The following is a 19,569-nucleotide window of genomic DNA, read 5'->3' on the forward strand; positions in this document are numbered from 1 at the left end:
GCTCAAGACTCGGAAGTATATAATGTACCATTGATGCTTCAGGGTCAACAACATTTTTTTGTTTCTTCAATCAGTTTATATTAAAATAATTGAATTTTGATTCTATGGATGGAATAATAACCAAAATCTTCGTTTATTGTTTATAAACTTTTTGAGAATTGATAAATAAGTCTTCAAGTTTTTGGTTGATCAGTTATTACGAAAAAGATCCAAGGCTTATTTATCAACGTAAAAAAGACGAAAGCAAACTTTCTAAGTAATAAATTAATATTTTGGTTATTATCCGATGCATGGAATCAATATTTATTCATTTAAATAAAAATCCAAAGAAAATGAAAAAAAAAAAAAAAAAAATTCTGTCAACCTGTGACTAATTATTATTTTTTAATAAAAGTAATTTAAATGCAAAACTGAAGTTCGTTTAATTGTTATTTACAATAAATGTTTGAGAAAATAGGTATTTTTTCTTACAATCCGAAATATCGTTCTGGTTTCTACAAAAGTAAACTTCATCCCAAAAAAACTATTTTTTCTTTTATTAGTTATATGAAAGAAACTAAAAATTTGACATCTAGAATCCGAACTCAAAATTCACGTTTACCGGTATCAACATCGTGGATTAGGCATATGACACGTGACGTCGAGAACACAGGAATTTGGTCTGCATAGATAAGTATTTTTTCTTATTCTGTTTTTTGTTTTTTTTTTTTTTTTTATTTCTTACACGATGCCACAAACGAATGTCAAATTTCTGTGCATATTTTAACTCGTTTTGCTCTAGCAGTGAGAAAAATTTCATCAAATCTCTCAACACGTGCAACTAAAAATACGAACTTAATCGTAAAAGTTCTTTTACAACATTTTTTTCCAAAACTATCAATTCACGAACTAATCGAGTTCTTTTTTTTTTTACACAAAATATGTGTGCGCGGTAAGTAATATTGTACATAAAACGATCGCAAAACGTGAAAATTACCGATATTCCTAATACGAAAAACTTGGATAAAAAGCTCATATTACTTTATTTTCTCAGCCTCGTTCATTTAACTGTGCATTCACCCGGTATAAATACCGTCCAAAGTACGCTCAACGTATACCGTGTATACGTATATAATAATAAAATGAAAAAAGTAAAAGAGAATGAAAATAGAAACAAAAAAAAAAAAAAAAAAAATTTCAGTGAAAAACATAATCCATCGTAAATTAATTATACTACCCGTCGCTCTTTGTCGACTCTCTCGACTCTCTCGGCTGGCTATTTCGGTCCATAATTCGAAGCGCGCACAGAGCCGTAGTTATTACAGGTATACCTATGGAACAACTATGTGTAGGGTATATTTAATGAGCAAAGATATATAAATATGTATATATATATATATATATACACATATGGTATAATAACAGACAGTGTTTGCTCGTGTCGATTATCCTCAAGCGATTTGACGCTTTGCTAATGTGCAAACGTGCGTTTTAGGGGTGATATTACGAGTTAAAAGAGCAAGAGAAAAAACGAATCGTCCGAGAGACGAGAGTTGGGGGAAAAAAAAGCTCTTTAAACGCGTCACTTCGCTTGCAAAAGCTTGCAGTTCTCACGACACTCTGTGTATTATACACAGTGCATAATTTTATTTTACGCTCGCTTCGACGTTTGTAAAGAGACGTTTAGCCAACTTCACGGTATGTATGTTTTAAGTTCGTGCTGTATTCCTACCTTTACCGACCGAGCAAACCCAGCATTTTTCTTCCTCTATTAAATAAACAAACGAACGGAAAGGATAACTTTTATTTACGAAATTATTGTAATTCCTAGTTCTCGTCCGGTGACCTCAATATTGCAGGTGAACAGTCTCACGGTGTAAATTTTTTCTCCTCACTCATTCTGGAATGGCGGAAAGTATCTCAGCTATGCACTGTTTGATCCCGGAAATACGGGAAATTTGGGAATAGTAACGCGTGTCAAAAAATCACACATTTTTGTTAACGTTTTTTGGATACGGATAACCTTCCCGAATACCGCTACAAAAGAGCGACGCATCGTCGAAATTTGAACCTTTTCCGATCGTTTGTTTATTGAATACAGGAAGAAAAAGGGTGAGCCTGCTCTGTCGGTAAGGGTAGGCGTATTACACGACCCCAATGGAATATGCCTCACGGTAGGAACGTGAAATAGGGAATACCCTTGGCAATGGATATCCCTGCTATGCAACATTCTGCGTTACATACATAAATCCTGCAGGGAGCTGGGGAGACATTTTGCATTCGCAGGTGTCTTCGCGCTCTTAAATAAACCCATAAATTTTCCAAGCCCCGTATGCAGCGAACTTCCCACATAGTCTAAAAATATTTTTCACGAATGCAGTTAAAGTAACTGCCAGCCATTAGCGTGGAGAAAATACTTGGCAATTTACTTGGAACATTTGGAGAGATTCGTTTTGGCACCAAATTTTGAATCTTCGAGTTACAGGAATGAAAAACAATTTTACCAAGTCTTTGGTAAATTTTAACTAACTCTGTTCGGTTTCATATGCTGAGAAAAACAAAAAAAAAAAGAACCGAAACCATAGAAGCATATACCAATAATATAAATTTTGATGTTTTTATCTGTTTTTAAATTATAAACAAGTAATAAAATGTTTGATTTTTTTTTCAATTATCTTAAGGTCAATTCAACAAATGACGGAATCACTTGTTTAGCAACTATTTTTTACCGATTTCATGATATTTGATTTGAAAAGATACATTTTTTAACATTAAAATAATTTGTACAAAAATTCTTAACTATATTCATCTTTAAATCAAACATGTTCAAATAACGTTTAGAAGGTGAAATAATTTCTTTCAAATATTCTATATTAATTATATAATATTACTTCATAATATTAAAGAAAGTGTAAAAAAAAATATGGTTATCCATTTTAAAATGACCGAAGACATAAACCAAATATTCTTAAAACAGGAAAAAGCGTGAAAGTACGAAAGAATTCCACAAATAATTCATAGCTCAAAAACGACAATTGCAAAGGAAAAAGGAAAAAAAAAATTCCAGCGAAGTTAACATCCCTTGTATGATACGCAAGAATTTTCATTTACTTGGAAATTGAATTTGAGAAAAAGAAAGAAGAAAAATACGTCCGACACAATTATCCACCAAGTAATTTGACTTTCACGAATGGATTGCAAGCGAATTTATCCCATGTTAAATATTATCGCTGTAAACGTTTCACCAGGAAATGAATCTAACCCGCAAAAAACTGAAGAAAAAAAAAAAAAACGGAGAGAAACAAAGTGAAAAGTGGAAAAAGAACTCCTCCTTCCAGATTGCGTCATTTCGTACGATGCCTTGGAGCTTTCGTCGGCTGCACTGAATTCCTGGGCGCGCAGTGTATGTACGTATATATATACAGGTTTGTACAACCCTTCAAAGCCTCTGCAACAACGTCCGTAAAACGTATCGGGCGAAGGTGGCGCGGTGGTGATAAATAACGTCAGGTGGGTTGGAGGAGGAGGAGGAGAAGTAAGGTAGAAGGTAGAAGGTAGATTGAAGGTGCACTCGATCTCGAATCGGAGACATACGGCCAAAGTCTGTATAGGACGCCACACACTCGGAAGCTCGGTTCACTCTGACTTTTGTAGATACTTCGATTCGGAGATTAAAAGGCACGTTTGCACCTCGACGGAAGTGAATTAGAAACGAGGAGAAAATGGGGAGCGGGGATAAAGCGGAAATTATACAAATTACACGGTAGGAGCGGCAAATGTATGGTAAAAAAGAAGAAAAAAAAAGAAAGGAGTTTCTCTTCGAATTTTTCGTAATAATTTTTACAATACAAAATTATATTCAACTTGACTTTTCGTTGACTTGTTTGTCGTGGACGTGCGAATTAAAAATCACGAAAATACTTCTTTCAATCTCATTTTCAGTACGATAATACAGGTTAATAATATATATGCACATAGCTCGTGAAAATCACAGAAACAAAATATTGGAGAAGATGGGTTTTTTTTTTTTTTTTTTTTTGGTCGATGGGTAGAAGATAATTGAGATAAGGATTTTCCTTTGATGTTTCGAATTACAAGCTGGAGGCTGAACGCGATGATTGATTGAGAGAATAATTCGCTACAATTCGATTTCAATGCTTTACGGATTATTACGGGCTCTGCGTAGTTCTGTGCAGGAATGAATATAATCACTTTTCGAAAGACAATACCGAGTGATAATTTTTTAGATAATTGAAATTTGGTGAGTATTTTCTTCCCGCAATTGCAAAAGATTCTGTATATATACACGCGTAAGATAAGGGAGAACTCTCTTGCGAGTTTCAGGGGTTGAAGCGCGGGTCGTTTCTTCAATTTAAAAGTTGAACCTGCGAGGGGGAGAAGAGAATAGAAATTTATACAGAGAGAAAAGAATGAGAGAAGGGTTCATGCAGAACAACAACGGCAAGGGTGCAGAAAATTTGGTGGTACTGGGAGGATGAAATAATAAGCACGAGATGAGGTAAGAATATAACTCGTGAATATTTTTCAAGGATTGCTTTCGTTTGTCAATTATTTACGTACGTGCAAACATTACATTGCGGTATAATAAAAAATTTCAAGATCGGTGTTTATTACCCGTGATAATTAATTACAAGCAAAATCTGTTACACGTTACGTTTATATATATAGCTGAAAATGATTGAGGATAATGTAATTTTAAAGCTGAAGTTTCGTCGTATCTTTTTTCTTTTTTTTGTAGTATTTTCTTTTGCACCTACATTTATTATCTGTATTCCGTATTAATTAGTGTTTGAAATCGATAAATGATTTTGCCCGCAGTTAAAGAGTCGCGTGTACCTATACTCTTAAGGTGAAAAGAAGAAAAAAAAAAAAAAAGAAACTGAATAAATAAAAAAAATTTTCCATACAAGACAATTTTTGTGAAGAAAATTTTACTTGAGATACAATTATTTTCATTAAAACTATTAAATATATTTTCAAATCGATAAAATATCTGCCTAGGTATACATGGAGTAATTATTATCTGAGATCGAACAACTGATTTTTTCAGTCTAAACAATATCGGGAAAAATTTCAGGTTGGAGTAATAATCATCATCGCATAACTGAATACAAAACCGTCAATCCGAACACTTCCAGGGTTGAAAAAAGGTCGACCAATTGCTGAGAAAAATCGTCGGCTACATAAAGCGATTCAGCAAAATAGTAGGTACGATATTATCCCGAGCCTCTGATTCGATTCGTTCACCTCGCCATTCAACTCGAAGGTGGAGGAGGAATGGGAAATATTGCGATCAAGACGGAGTCAACTTTATACCACATGAGCAGAAGATGCGTATAACAGTAGGACCTCGAATCGTAGTCGATTAAAACGGTCCATGGTTCGATTTACAGAGAAACGAAATTCGATCCCGAATAATTAAAAAGTAGAATTAAAAAATGTTTTCATATTTCCCGCAAACGCGGAAAAAAAGTGTTACTTTATTCCCGCAAAATGAGGGAAAAAAGTTAAGAGGGAATAATATCCAACTTTTCTCCCCCTTTACAGGTCAAAAAAGTAACATTATAGTCGAGTCGGGAATAATATTACATTATGCAACAAGGGAATAAAGGCGACTTTTATTCCTGTGTTACATATAAGACTTTATTTCCGACTCAACTCAGGGGCGCAATATTTATTTGAAAATTGGGACTCTTCAATTGGACTCATATTTCCCGCTGATTTGGATTTGCTTTTTTGACCTCGAAAAGCGCGACAAAATTGACATAAATTTCCCTAAAGCGCATTTGAGGTAAAAAAATTGAACATTACAGTTAAGTCGGTAATAAAAATTCTTTCTCTTTACTGCATATAGTTATATTTATCACATGAATTCTTTGGTGAACTGTTTCTTTTTTTTTTTCTCCCTAAATGACACCTACAGCCTTTTTTAATTCTTCTCAATTATCCGATTCGATTTACATAGTTTCGAATAAAAAAAAAATATATATATATATGTATAATCAGCCCGCAGACGAGTTTGAGAAAATCGAGGTTCTACTGTATGTAAACACGAACCGTCTAGCTGTAGATCGATTTGCTGCGGGCAAAACGGCGGCCGTCTGACCAACGACTTGGTTCTACTACTTGCGGCGTTATCCACGTTACCTCCGAACTCCAGGCTCAAGGGACATAATCTTATTGATGGTCAAAATCGAAACGAACGACAATGGATTCGCCCATTCCGCGGGTCGGGTTCCAAGGGTCAAGCTGAAGGAGGGAGAGAAGTGTCGAGAATTGCGCGAGAAGCCGGTAAAAAAGTTGGGCAATAATTCACGAGAAGAGGATTTTCTTTTCTTTTCTCTTCTTTCTCTTTCCTTCGGAACAGAAAAATTTATTAACGATTCGTCGTTTATTTGTGGGAATTTTTTTGTAACCCAGGGTTGGAAATTTTGTATTTAATTATCTGTAGCTGATGCGGTACATTTTGGGGATCAATTAATTAGCCGGTCTGATATCGCGCAAGAAAGAATTGCAATTAAGAATCGAGGCGAAATTAATTTTTCTTTTCTCATCCCCTTGCGGTTCTTTCTTTTTCCGCAAACTCTGTTTTTTTTTTACCCATTTTTTTTTTTTTTTTTACGCCGCGGTGCAATTAAAATCAACTGCAAATCGAAGTCGTGGATATGATATATTTATACCGGAATGAGACTGCGATATTGAAGTGAGAAATCTCGAAGCTAGGACATAGGAGCAAGTGGGGGGGGGGGGGGGGAGGGGCAAGGAGGAAGGATATATAATCCTGGCGGAGGGTGAATAAATTTAATTATAAGATAAGAAAAGAATTACCAAGTCAAGGAGGAGGAAGATTTTGTCCCATTTATGTGGAGAAAAAACGAGGCGTAATAATAATAATAATAATAATAATAATAATAATAATAATAACGTTAATACGAGGAAAAAATGATAAAGGAAAGGCGACGCATTGAGAAAAATGAAAACAGAAAAAAAAAAAAAAAACGTTTCGGCTTCTCTGAGGTGATAATCGCGTGCTTTTAGCGATATGTACGCGTTCAATGGAACGTTTTAACAATCGTAATGGTTGGCATAAGACGGGATAACGCTGCGAGAAAAAAGTGAAATGAGAAAAAAAAAAAAAAAAAAAAAGAAAAAGAAAACTGAGGCAAAACCCAGCTGCCGTATAACAAAGGCACGTTTTTATCTGATTGTGAGTAAATTTTATTATCAATCGCTACGACGCGCGTCTAAAATCGAATTATGAGGATTTTTTCATTCTTTATACAATCTTCAATTCAATCTGATTTATATACTTTTATGTAGATTTGGATTTTTATTAGACAGACGGGGTAATTCCACAGAGTTGATATTAGAACCTAACTTTTTTTTTCTCTCTTTCCTTCGATATTTATCTATCAAAGATGTTTCATGCCGTTCTTTTTTGCATAACTTTAGGATATTCTAGATAAATTCAAAATGGCAGATCAGATATCGCTTAGAGAAAACGAAAACCACCACAATTTTTCCGAAAATGAATGTTTGTAAACCTTAAGAGTCGACTCTGCTAAAACTTAGTACGAAATATCGATTTTTAAACTGAACGATCCAAGTTGGGCAACCAAAAATTCAGAATTCGTAAAGTTCGATTTTTATCTAACAAAATCCTGCACTTTCTAAAACTCTCTTGATATTTTAGATCCGTGGTTTGAATTTTGCAAAATCAAGGTCAGCTTTTGGTATTTCTAACTATATAGCAATTTTCGTCAAAAAGTTACACGATTCAAAACAGAATTCGATCATTGTTTGACCGAATTCGGTTTCAAATTGCATTCAGACAAATCCCATTTCCAAAAATCACTCCAATGCAGAGTGCCTCATGTTCAAAGTATTGATAAGTTCACGCCATACTAAAAGCAAGTCATTCATTTCTCTAGATCCGAAATATCAATTTTGAAACGGTGAAGATCCAATATTGTGAATTTTAAAATTATAACCACTGATCCGAAAATCATGTGGAAATAAATTTTTCGGTTTTTAATCCATATTGACGTTCCCCGTTTTGGGAATTATAATTTCAACGACAGATTTCGGAAAAAATCGAAGTAAAGCGCTTTGAAACGAAATTCGACAAAAATGGGTTTACAATTTATCAAAACACAAAATGGCTGCCGCCAAAAGTTATCAGAGGGTTGTTTCACTCCCTTAACAAAAAGTCGGAAAGTTATAAACGAATATTTCTAGCCATTTTTATCATCACAATTCCCGCACTATTTTATCAAAATCAGAAGCAGACCCTTCTATGAGGCGTTCTCCACCAATTCAGCCACTTTTTTTTAACCCTCTCGGATCTGTTCCATAATTGGTTATACATGAGTACTACTTAAAGGTACTCTCTGTGAATTTTTTCCGATTTTTGAACTCACTCGTTTCGGAAATTATAGTTTTTTTTTTTAACCCATATATCACGGAAGTTCAATCTCGGGCAAATCGGGCAAAAAGAAATTTAACATAAGAATGTTATTTCTTTTCATAAACTATTTAATGCGATATATGTTATATTTTTAATGCCATCAAAAAGACTTGTTGTCGGCAAAAAAAAAAAATAGAAAAATATCGAGATCGACGATGCCAAAAAACGGCCAATATCAACCCGTATAATAATGAATTTTACTCACACATTCGTTGTCGACGATTCATCCTCCTCGAGGTTTTCGGGGGCTGTAAGAGCCGGCAGACTTGAGGCCTCGAAAGGGGGCCGAGTGAGGTCTGAAAAACGACGAAAGGGGATAAACAATTCGATATGAATGTCAGGTCGGTCATTTTGAGCCCAGGTTTCCTCACCTATTCTCGAGTCATAGTAGTCGCTATGACGTCCGAAGGGTGGAAGGGTCTGTTCCTTGCGGGTCGATGTCCTTTTTCTGGGGCCGAAAGTCGCCTGCAACGAGAATACGAAATGGAGGTCGGTGATAAGACGAGGTAACGACGCCTTCCGATGGCGTGTCTCGATGATAATATTTACTCAGCTACAAGCTCGCATCATGACGACGTCGTAAATCGACCCAATTTCAACCTCCGTACATAGGGTACCATCGATAAAAAAAGATTCGTCTAAATGTGCAAATTTATTTTACAGGTGAGAGATGGTCGGTGATAATCTAGGTTAACCCCATTTCGTGCTTACATTTTTCCTTACCTACGATTTACTTGAAATTTTACACAAATTGTCTTTCGGGGTCGCTGATTACGAATCTGAACTCGAAATTCAAAAATTCACAATGGCTGACACACAAAAACAAGAAGAAAAATGTTGACAAAATTCAGTAAAATTTTTATCGTTCATATAAAGTTTATGTATAAATTGGTATTCGATTAGCAGAAAATTGTTTTTTCGTGAAAATGTACAAAGAATTTCGACCATTTGTTTATATCTGCTATTTTCAAATACATGATCGCGTGTACAGTATGAAGTAATCACGATGTCCGAATGGAAGAAAGATATCACAAAGGTGAAATCATCGCGAAATCATCAAAAGTCGAACACTCAAAAACTGACAGCTATGCCATTAAATGCGCAAAACTTTAGACAGAGTCATGGATTTAATACCGAAACGAAAGAATATTGAACTTGGGGTTTCAATTCGCAGGATATAACCGAAGATCTACTTTCGTTAAACTGAGGTATTATAAATAACGGATGTATCATACATGCAAAATGAGGTGAACTTTTTTCAGTATGAATATTGGTATCAATGCGGTTCGATAAGTCTACAAACGTATAAATCTGGTTGTGCGAGTCCGAAGCGATTAAGTCACTGGAAATCTCGGTTTAAAGAAATATTTTCAATAATATTAGACGTTCCTCAAATCGTCTAATGTACTTCTAAAGAACGTTGCTTTTTTCCACGTGACGTACTCAGACGATAAAGAAGACGGAATAAAACCCTAAAGCTTATACGCAAGATGCCCAAACTGAAAGAAAATTTTTCCTCCTTTCTTATTTGGTCTGAAAAGTTTATTCAATACAGAATCAGTCCCGTTTTCAACGGTCAGTTTACAGACTAAAAAAAAATTTCAGGGTCGCAAACCTAGTTTCGTACAAACACGAAGAATTACACAAGTACGTTAAAGAGATTCTCTTTGTCTCTGTTTCTTTGACATGTACACTGGAACGGAATTTCCTATTTGCTTTCATTTATATACATACGTAAGTTGAAGCCTCGAAGCCCTGTATTCTCAGGAGTTCCCAAACTCAAATTGAGTTTTCTGGAAATTCTCTATACTCAAAGAAAAAATTTCAAAGGGCTGCCTGCTCTGGATCCGATTCTCTCTTTGAGTCGCATCACTCATAGATCATGGGTCCCGACCCAATTATCCGACTTTTACCGATCAAAAGACGGTATACAGAGCGTCATTCCTTTCGAAAAAAAACAACATGCAAAGAGAGGTAAAAAAAAAAGGTCAAGGAAAAGAATTTTCTTGAATAAGTTGGCGAGTTGACGAACCCAGGCTTCATTTCAATTACTTGGTGCTAAAAAATGGCATAAAAATCGCAAGGAAGGCTTGTTGGAAAAATGAGTTACCAATTGTCGTGACAACACTTAAGACACATGGATATAAAAAATTTTAAGAGCAGATGGATCTTACTTTCAAAACAAGACAAGCTAATATTTGACGAATAGAACGTTTCTCACAATGTATAATAAATAAATACTGAACTGAATATTTTCGTGCCATGTAGATCGGGAAAGCATTTCATACAATTTCTTGAATATGATTTTTGAAACATGTTTTCTAAACAAATTGAAGAAACGAAACAAATTTGGCCAATCGTGACGCTACTGATACTTGCGCTCGGTCTCTATCGGAAAATGTCCCCATGACGTCAGTACTTGGTTATCGGCGCCATTTTATCACCACATAACCTAAGTTTTCAATTTTAATGAAGGAAAATCGAATTCTTGGTGTTTAAAATTACTCATGTCACATGAATTAATTAAACATAAACAACAATCTACCTGTTAATCTACCATCCGCACGGAAAAAACACGATCAAAGATCAGCTCTCAGCCTGGTTACATTAGTTTGATTTTTTTCCACCAGATGACGAATCGCAGAGTGCTTCCCATGTTGCATTTTTTCTCTTTCTTCGGTCAAAATTATCGCAACTTTCGACTATAATAATTCGATAAATATCTAGTTATACGTTAACTACAGGAAAAATATCGATTCTCACCCCACCAGCAACCCCCTGAATTAGTCAAAATAAGCTTCGCGGAGCTCGCATGCATCGATGAGATCAGCAACGGTGCGAAATCGTTGCGTGTGACGTTCGCCGCGGATGACGAGCAAACGATATTATCCCGAAGCCTTGCAGCCTAGACGCCTACATAACTGCCACGCCAAGGCGATCGATCGATTAGCTTTAGTGTAGGCTGGTACATACCTTCGCCGAATGGATGTTTGCGTCTCGGCACGTACCAGCCAGCACCGTGGGTATATCTCGAAGTACCTGCTGTCTATATTCCATGCAGTATCGGCTCGAATGGCGAGGGGAAAAGTGGGCCGGAGGAGCGGAGGCGGGGATTTTACGGAGAAGCTCTGGGGGATGATGATTATTTGATCGGTAGTCACGCGCTAATTAATATCGCCCCGATCCCGAGCCTCATCGTCCTTGTTATTCGTCATCGGTTCATTTTATCGGGAGTTTTCGACGAGGGTTCTAAACGCTAACTATCTTGCGCCGGCAGATAGGCAACCGAAGTCACACGCTGTAATTATGTCATGTGTAACTGAGGTTGCCTATCGACCGGCGCAAGATCGTTGGCGTCGTTAACCTTCAAGGAATCCTACAGATATACCGTTAGAGTAAAACCAATGCGTTTCAATTCGACTCACCCCTTTCTCTGTACGAGCTTTAAAATTTAGTAACGTTACCGTGATGGAACAGTGTAGAAAATATGACTGTTTTGTTATTTTAGAATGACTTTGAAGGTGTTGATTTTCTAAACCGTCAGTATGTTTGACTATTGTTATAGTTTTACTTTGAAATAAACTTTTTTCTGAAAAATGCATCGTCACTTTGACCTTGGAAACTTCAACCCCGTCTTTCTCTAAATTTTTCATAAAAATATTTACCACTTTTTTTTTTCTCGTCAAAAATTGACCTTCCCCGATTAACTTCTCACTCATATATCTTCTCGGGTCACGAAACTCCATACATTTACTATTTTTATGGGAAATTCAAAACGTACTATTACCTAGTTTTTTAATAGAATTTCTCGTAGAATATTGTGGTTTTCGTTATATATCTGCTAGGTTTTGAACTTGTTTTCAGTAACTTTACTTTGTAAGAGAAATGTGACGTCTAACCATGTTTAAGGAATATAATTTCATACAAATTTTTCGTAGATATTCATAATCTTACAGAGAATCGTCATTTGAAATCGATATTTTTTCTGCGCGACTCTATAGAAAACACAATTTCTGTGTTTCTGAGTTTCAGATTTCCTCGATAGGTGTAAAGCCACATCCAAATTTCATCAACGGCTGTGAACATAATGAGATGAGAAAAGAACGACAAAGAAAAGCTCGAGTGTCGTGCGAAGAAACAACGTAAAGTGTTTTCCTGTGCCTGATAGTCTTGAGAGAGAGGGTTTTAGTGTTCACGTTGCGCTTCGCCAAACTCGTACAATTGGCTTATCGGTTCTTTGTGTCTCCGTAGAAAGTTGCCAAACTCGTTGATCATAATTCCGAGTATAAACAAGCCTGATTAAATTTAGCGAGTCTGCAATTTCTTCGATACTGCAGCACGTTTTAAACTTTCAAGGGGTCAATTTGTGTAACGCACACGCGATAAGAAAGAACCGAGGCTTTTTACAACTTCTTTTCAAGTACCTACTCGTCGGAAGTAAGTGTACAATTGAATAAAAGTTAAGCGTATTAGTAACTTGTCAGGTTATACGCCATACCGTGTTATTTCGTCGATATGTTGTGTCGACAATTTAACATGCATATCGGTATGCGCCTGCATTTATGCAACTCAGACTCCTCCTTACCGATCGAAACTTGTTTCACGATCGACGATTGCAGAAATTAAGAGACAAATGTCGATCGGCAAAATGTGTTCCGAGTTGTCGGAATTCAGGCGGAGATCGACAAAATGTATCCTGAATTGCATAAATGCAGGCGGATCTACCTTGCAAACAACCTACTATATAACATAGGTATACTTGAAATCGTGAAGATTTATCTCGAGCCTCGTCAAGGCCAGTTGATAATTAGTCCCTTGAATTCAGAGGCGTAAGAAATGGTGAACAAAACGATTATAAAAAGGTTGCAACGAGGTGAAAGAGCCACGTAGAGTCTCGGCGGTGGATTAAGTTCTCCGCGAGATCCGGCGAACGTCTGACAAAGAGAAAATTAATGCAAGTGACGAAAGTACAGGAGGGGATTCTTCAACCCGAGAAACAGCAGCCCCGAGCAAGTATAAGAATTCGCAAGAGTCAGTGGCGCCTGCTATATACTCGGCGACTCTCCACAGCCACTCGGAATTACGCGTTCTCTCTCTTAAAAAGCCCCGTCCGCCCACCATTTGTATGTCAGAGAATCGGGACTCGTACCCCCTAATAACCCTAATGTAGGGCTAATGGTGCCTGGTTCGCCCACGGTCTGCAAGTACTTGGGGCTAAATGCTACCGCACCACCCTCTTACGGATTAAATCGTAGCGTTTCGCCGGTAGAAGACAATTTAAAGAGAGGGGGAGGTGGTTTACAGTTTGGTAGGTCTAAAATCATATCTATTTTTAGGAGTTTTTTTTTTTTTCTTTTTTTTTTTTTATTCAAAGAGTATGAAAACACTTGGAGCAACTTGAGTTTGAGGGCTTCATTATTTATATTATTTATAGTTTCCACAACATTTTAGAATTTTTCCATTCAAATCAATAACAAAATGGCGACTTGACGCATATAAGTAGCGAACGACCACATTTTCAATCCGGTGGGGCAGATTCCTCGATTCATTTCTATCCGACCGACTTAAAATTTTGACACAATCTTTGAAACTTGTTTATCGTTTCGGGCTCGTGGCTAGATTTTCGTATTTCGATCCCAATATTTTTTTATGTATATTTTTTTGAGCAATTTTTTGGTCGAAATTCGAAATTTTTTGTTCATGATCGTATGTATATGAAAAAAAAAAATTTTCCATCAGTTACAAATTGGACAGTGATGTCAGGAGAAGCGCCACCGCAAAAGCCGTCGAGTTCGGAGTCGTTGGCTACTTATATGCGCCATGCCGCCATTTTGTCATTGATTTGAATAGAAAAATTCTAAAATGTTCTTGAAACTATAAACAATAAAGGCCTCAAACTCAAATTCCTCCAAGTGTTTTCATTTTCTTTAAAAAAAAAAAAAAAAAACTCCTAAGCATAGGTACGATTTTAATTATACCAATTGAAAAATATGTTTTATGGATCAATGGGGACGCACATTCACCGATCGCAATCAATTTACACTACGTGATTGAATTAAGTTTTTTTCAAATAGCCGCTTTACCATAAGAACTATGATATACACAGTGACTTGAAACTTTACTATTGTGAAAGTTCGGTAACATAATCATTAGTATGAATTCCAGTAGAATCCTAGTATTCCTGTTTTATCACTAAACGATGTACCGACCGAGTAACTAAATCGTACGTCACATTTCTTTCCTTTTCGAGTAACGAAGTCGTTTCAAACTTTGGTAAATGTAGTATAGTTTATCCAATCCAGCTCGTACCATCATCAGGAAAAAATATAAAAATTGACTTAAATACTGTGAATACACTCGCAGCTGATTGTAATTCTAATCTACAGTCAAGACCCACGTACATTTCATATCTTTTTTACGGATTTTCAGCTCGATTATAAAACCTATGATTTTTTGAAAGTTTGGAAAAACGAGAAAAATTCATATATTTACATAATTTGCGAAATTTATTTATAAAACTTGAAGGTCCAAGACTCTGCGAACACCCTTAAAGGAGGTACAATTTTTGCCTAGCAGAATTCATAAGAGCAAACTTCACTCCAATCACAGCATGCAGACTGCATCGTTCGATATCTCTACGCTAGCATTGTCCGCAAAATCACGCTTATAGATCGTTTCATGAATTATTCAAACCAACCGATTACTATATATGCCCATACGTGCACATTGTGCAGGAAATGGAGATGGATTGATTCACGTTAATAAAAAACCGTTCATCCAATGGCGAGGCACGAATATCCGAATGAAAAACACTAATTCGCTGCTTATAGCGAGTACTTCAATTACTATTCACCTTGTCATTTCTACCAAAGATTCTTAAGCTGATTATTTCTACAGTGAAAACCACTCGCGATACTTCAATCGCAGAAGATTGAAGGATCGATAGATCTAGATACGCAGATCAATTTAATCACGTAATTGTGTATACCTACTTTGGAATAAAACGGTAGAATACTGATCAGCTTCCAGATGGAATCCATTGCAAAACTTGTTGCAAATATTTCTTATGGTGTGAATTTTTATTCACCGTTCATGAGACGGGTAATTTTTATTTGCTCCTCACTCACTCATCGTTTTACATCAAAGGTTTTCATTTCCAAGTAGATACTAAACTTCGAAACTGGTTAAATACACAAAATTTAATCACAACCGCAAAATGACTATACACACACACACACATATATATATATATATATATATTCGCATATTCTTCGGATTCCTTATCGGTAAAGTTTTATCTAAAAATTGATAAAAAAAAAAAAAAAAAAACGAAAAGAAAAAAAATGTAAGATATCTTTTGATCTGACGATTCTTCGGCATGATTCAAACCGAAGTAATTTTTCACCGATCATTGTTGCATTACACATTTTTTTCCACCACGTGGCAATTTTGCACCGGCTCTCATCGAACGACGCTGAGAAAGAATTAAGGAGAGGATTCTTAAACGTCTCGCGAGACTGACAGAGACACGCAGACTGAAAGAACGTCCGGATGTAAATAACATTATAATACTACCGGCGTGTTTTCCCGGTTGCGATAGTGAATCATGGTCCGCGTTGTGTGTAATAGGACGATTTGAAAGTAGCAGAAGCGACGCGGTGACGAAAAAAAAAAAAACGGTTACTCCTTTCCAGAGGATCCGTATATAGGGCATTCCCTAGCAACTCGACTAGCTTTCAACCTCGCGATTTTTAATTTGTTTAAAAAAAATTTTTTTTACGATAATAACGATAAATAATGTATAGTCGATTCTCCAGGATCACCGATATTTTCATTGTTAATTGTTTCCGGAAAATTTGATTTCTCGTGATGAACATTTTAAGTTCAGCTTCGGTATTAAGTACGTTTTTCTCTATTTTTCTTTGTTTTGGCTAGTTTGAAAATTTTCGATATTCAAAGGTCAAAAAGTGAAATATTTTCGACTCTGTAACAAGCATGTTAATCGATTATAAAAAGGCAGAAACTGGTTTTGAGCAGAAGATTTGACGAAAGTGTGATTAAGAATATTGAAAAAATTTGACATCACCTCTGTAACATAACTTCGCAACTTGCTTCCTACAGAGTGAATATATTTAACAATTTTTCAAAAATCATAGAAATTCGAAATTTTCAAAAAACTTGAGAAAAAATGGTTTCATCTTAAAACAAATTTTAATAAGATGGGGAAAAAAAAAGAAACTACCAAGAGCGTTGACAAGTTTTCGGAAATTTCGAAAAAGACGCGGTAAAATTCTTTCAACATCTCGATAACAGTGGCATAAAAAACATAAAAACAAAAAAAAAAAAAAAACCGAAAACCAGGCGTCGGAAAGTCCGCACTTTGTTTCCGCGAAATCACGAGGCTTCTGTTGAGCATGTGTGCGTCCAACACCGACAAACGGCGTAGTTTTTCACAGGGTGAGAAGGGGAAAATTCCCGTTGGGAGCCGAACGAACCGAGGCGGCGACGACGAACTTCGGTCGATATTTAATTATCCGCGAGGCGAAATTTCTCGTAATTGGATCCTTTGCACAAGAAACATTATATATACATACATGTGTGTGTATCTGTTTCAGTGTGTGTGTGTGTGTACAGGTATAAATATAACAGGACCAGCCCCACCGCCACGCGATGCGAATAAAAAGGAAGAGTGAAAAAAAAAAAACACATTTTTTGTTTTTTTTTTCTACTTCCCTCCATCAATGACACGCCATTATGCGCGAACAGGTGGTGGCTGATGTATGTAAACGTACGTTTTAGCAATAAACAATAAAAACCATCTTAACATAGTGTTTAATCGACCTAACGAGGCAGCCTCAATTGTTTTCAATTTTTCGGCATCGTTGTTATTGCATAAGCTTGTAACGCGTTCAATAAACATTGTAGACGTATTATTATCAGCCGTCAGAGCAATTTAATTTATCATCGGATTCTTGGATTTTTAAAACTGAAGGAGGAAAAATTAGCCACAAATTAAACAGGCGTATGGTAAAAATGAGAGAAAAAAAAAATCCTAATATCGCTATCCGATTGGATGAAATATGTACGGGATATATCGAAGTGAATAAGAGAACAGAAAACAAGAAACAAAAATAAAATACGATGAACAAATGATCGGTTTTGGCTGGATTCGGTAATCCTAGCCTTATATTTTATGCAATTCACTATACGGCAAAGAAAACAATAAATACGGATCTTCATGTGCGTAAAATTAATCAACTATTCGATACAGGAAATTACGCGTGTCTTTTCCAACGAAAAGGTTGAATTCTGTGATTCGTCAGACATTTTATGTCAGCTACAAATAGAATTGAACGGTTGGTATGATGGAGAAGTCATAACATATGACAAGGAAGTGGTTATTTAAACACTATCGCGGTTCACGTTCCGCGATATGCATTTTTAAAGTCGTGAAATTCATTGTATGCGATGAGACAGAAGTGTTTCAGAATCGTTTTGAAATGAAAACATGAATAACGCATTGTGAAGAATTTTATTAAATACCGTCATCAGGGATGTATTAAAAGACTGTTTTCTATTATACCATTAATTAACCGTGTAATAAGAAAGTCATTTATTTACCAAGAATCGTCAAGTCGATGGAATGAAATTTCGCCCAAGCAAATAAATTTTCTAATTACAAACGCGTATAAAACGTCAGAAGTTGATTAACTTTTGTCCACCTCGTGGATAATAAAATCCTCGACGAGTCGAGCCGAATGATTTATTTACAAATACTGTAATAAAACGCTTTTCGTTATACGAAGCGAGATAAATTACAGAAATTAAACACAAATTACTATCAGTATAAACGGATTATTCGAAATTTGCACCCAACCGCTCAATGAGAAAAAATTTCTCTTTAAAATCTCTGTGCTTGTTAACGATTTGTTCATTTCTTGAACGACAATTTCACGCATTCTTAAACGACAATTATAAACTTTTTGATCTATAGAGTGAGATAATTTCAATCTGAAGTGTGGATTTCAATTTCACTCCAACAATACGGCACATTTATTTTCCCTGAATTTATCCGAACTCACCAAGTTAAATACGCAGTTTTGAAAAATAAGGATCGGTATTACATAGCTTATAAGTATAAACATCCTTCAACTAATTTCGAATTATCAAACTTTCCCCCCAATGTTCATTTTTTCCAAATTGTCTTTTTTAAAAAGGTATTGCCGCTTCCATAGGCATTTTTCATCAGTTTCAAAAGCTGCAAGCGATTAGAAAGCAGAGATCAATAATTTTGGAACGCATTGAAACGCAATTTTCTCGTTAGAATAACAAAAAATCTGTGAAACGTTGATTTATTCCTCAAGCGAAAAGATGTTCCTCGGGGAATGATTAATAATTACCTATATACATATATGTAGAATATAAAAAAAAAAAAACAGAGGAAAAATCAGAAGAAAAATTGTCGAAATATGCTTACAGGATGTTTTTCAATGAGACTTTGAGCCCTGGCAAGAATTCTCCCGCCAAATTCGTCCTCGAAATGAGGATATTCGGGAGAATTCGAGGCGATTGGCTGCGCGAACGACGCCCGATGATCTACGGCGTCTTGATCCTCCTCTATCTCCTCCTCCTCCTCCTCTTCGCTCTGCCTCCGATCGTCGATTATCTGATCCTCGGTGAGGGAAACGAGGCTGTTGTACCAGTGCGCCCCACGAGTCCTGTAAGGAGAGGGTGACTCGTGGAGGTGGTTCAACTCCTTGCTAAAGCTGAAGCTCCGCCGAATCGGCGCCAGTCCGCGATTTATCGCAGCCGGTAAATCGGCGCTCCCTCTTATCAGCGCGCCGAACTTTCGACGAAGCGACGGTTTCCGTTCAAGCTTACCGCTCTCCGGTTTCGACTTTCCACCACCTGCGGAAAGCGCAAAAAATTCCTTAGCTCCGGTTCTCGTCAAGTACTCTATGGATGGCAGAAAAGGATGTAGGAACGATTTCTGCTCGATGTTTCCTCCGCAAAATTTTCTCGAAAAATCGTTTCGGATTACAGAAATAAAATTCAGTTGAGAGTATTACAAATTTTTTGTCTTTCAGACGCGTGTGGAGACC

At 36.3% G+C, this 19,569-nt stretch overlaps 1 protein-coding gene across 6 annotated transcripts in view; it reads right to left on the reverse strand.

Annotated features, from left to right (window-relative positions):
- The window catches only part of LOC107221776 (pleckstrin homology domain-containing family G member 5), a 164,319-nt gene that overhangs the window by 129,643 nt on the left and 15,107 nt on the right, over positions 1-19,569 (reverse strand). For all 6 annotated transcript variants that reach the window (XR_006904012.1, XR_006904015.1, XR_006904013.1 and 3 more), the window contains 3 exons: positions 18,945-19,375; positions 8,839-8,932; positions 8,673-8,763 (listed from right to left, as the gene is read on the reverse strand). Coding sequence is in view for 1 of the 6 variants with exons in the window: in XM_046738167.1 (XP_046594123.1) it covers positions 8,673-8,763; positions 8,839-8,932; positions 18,945-19,375 (616 nt within the window). In the remaining 5 variants the exon portion in view is untranslated. The remainder of the gene's footprint in view (positions 1-8,672; positions 8,764-8,838; positions 8,933-18,944; positions 19,376-19,569) is intronic.

This window comes from Neodiprion lecontei, chromosome 4 (genome assembly GCF_021901455.1).
Source record: "Neodiprion lecontei isolate iyNeoLeco1 chromosome 4, iyNeoLeco1.1, whole genome shotgun sequence".
In the NCBI taxonomy this organism is placed as follows: Eukaryota; Metazoa; Arthropoda; class Insecta; order Hymenoptera; family Diprionidae; genus Neodiprion; species Neodiprion lecontei.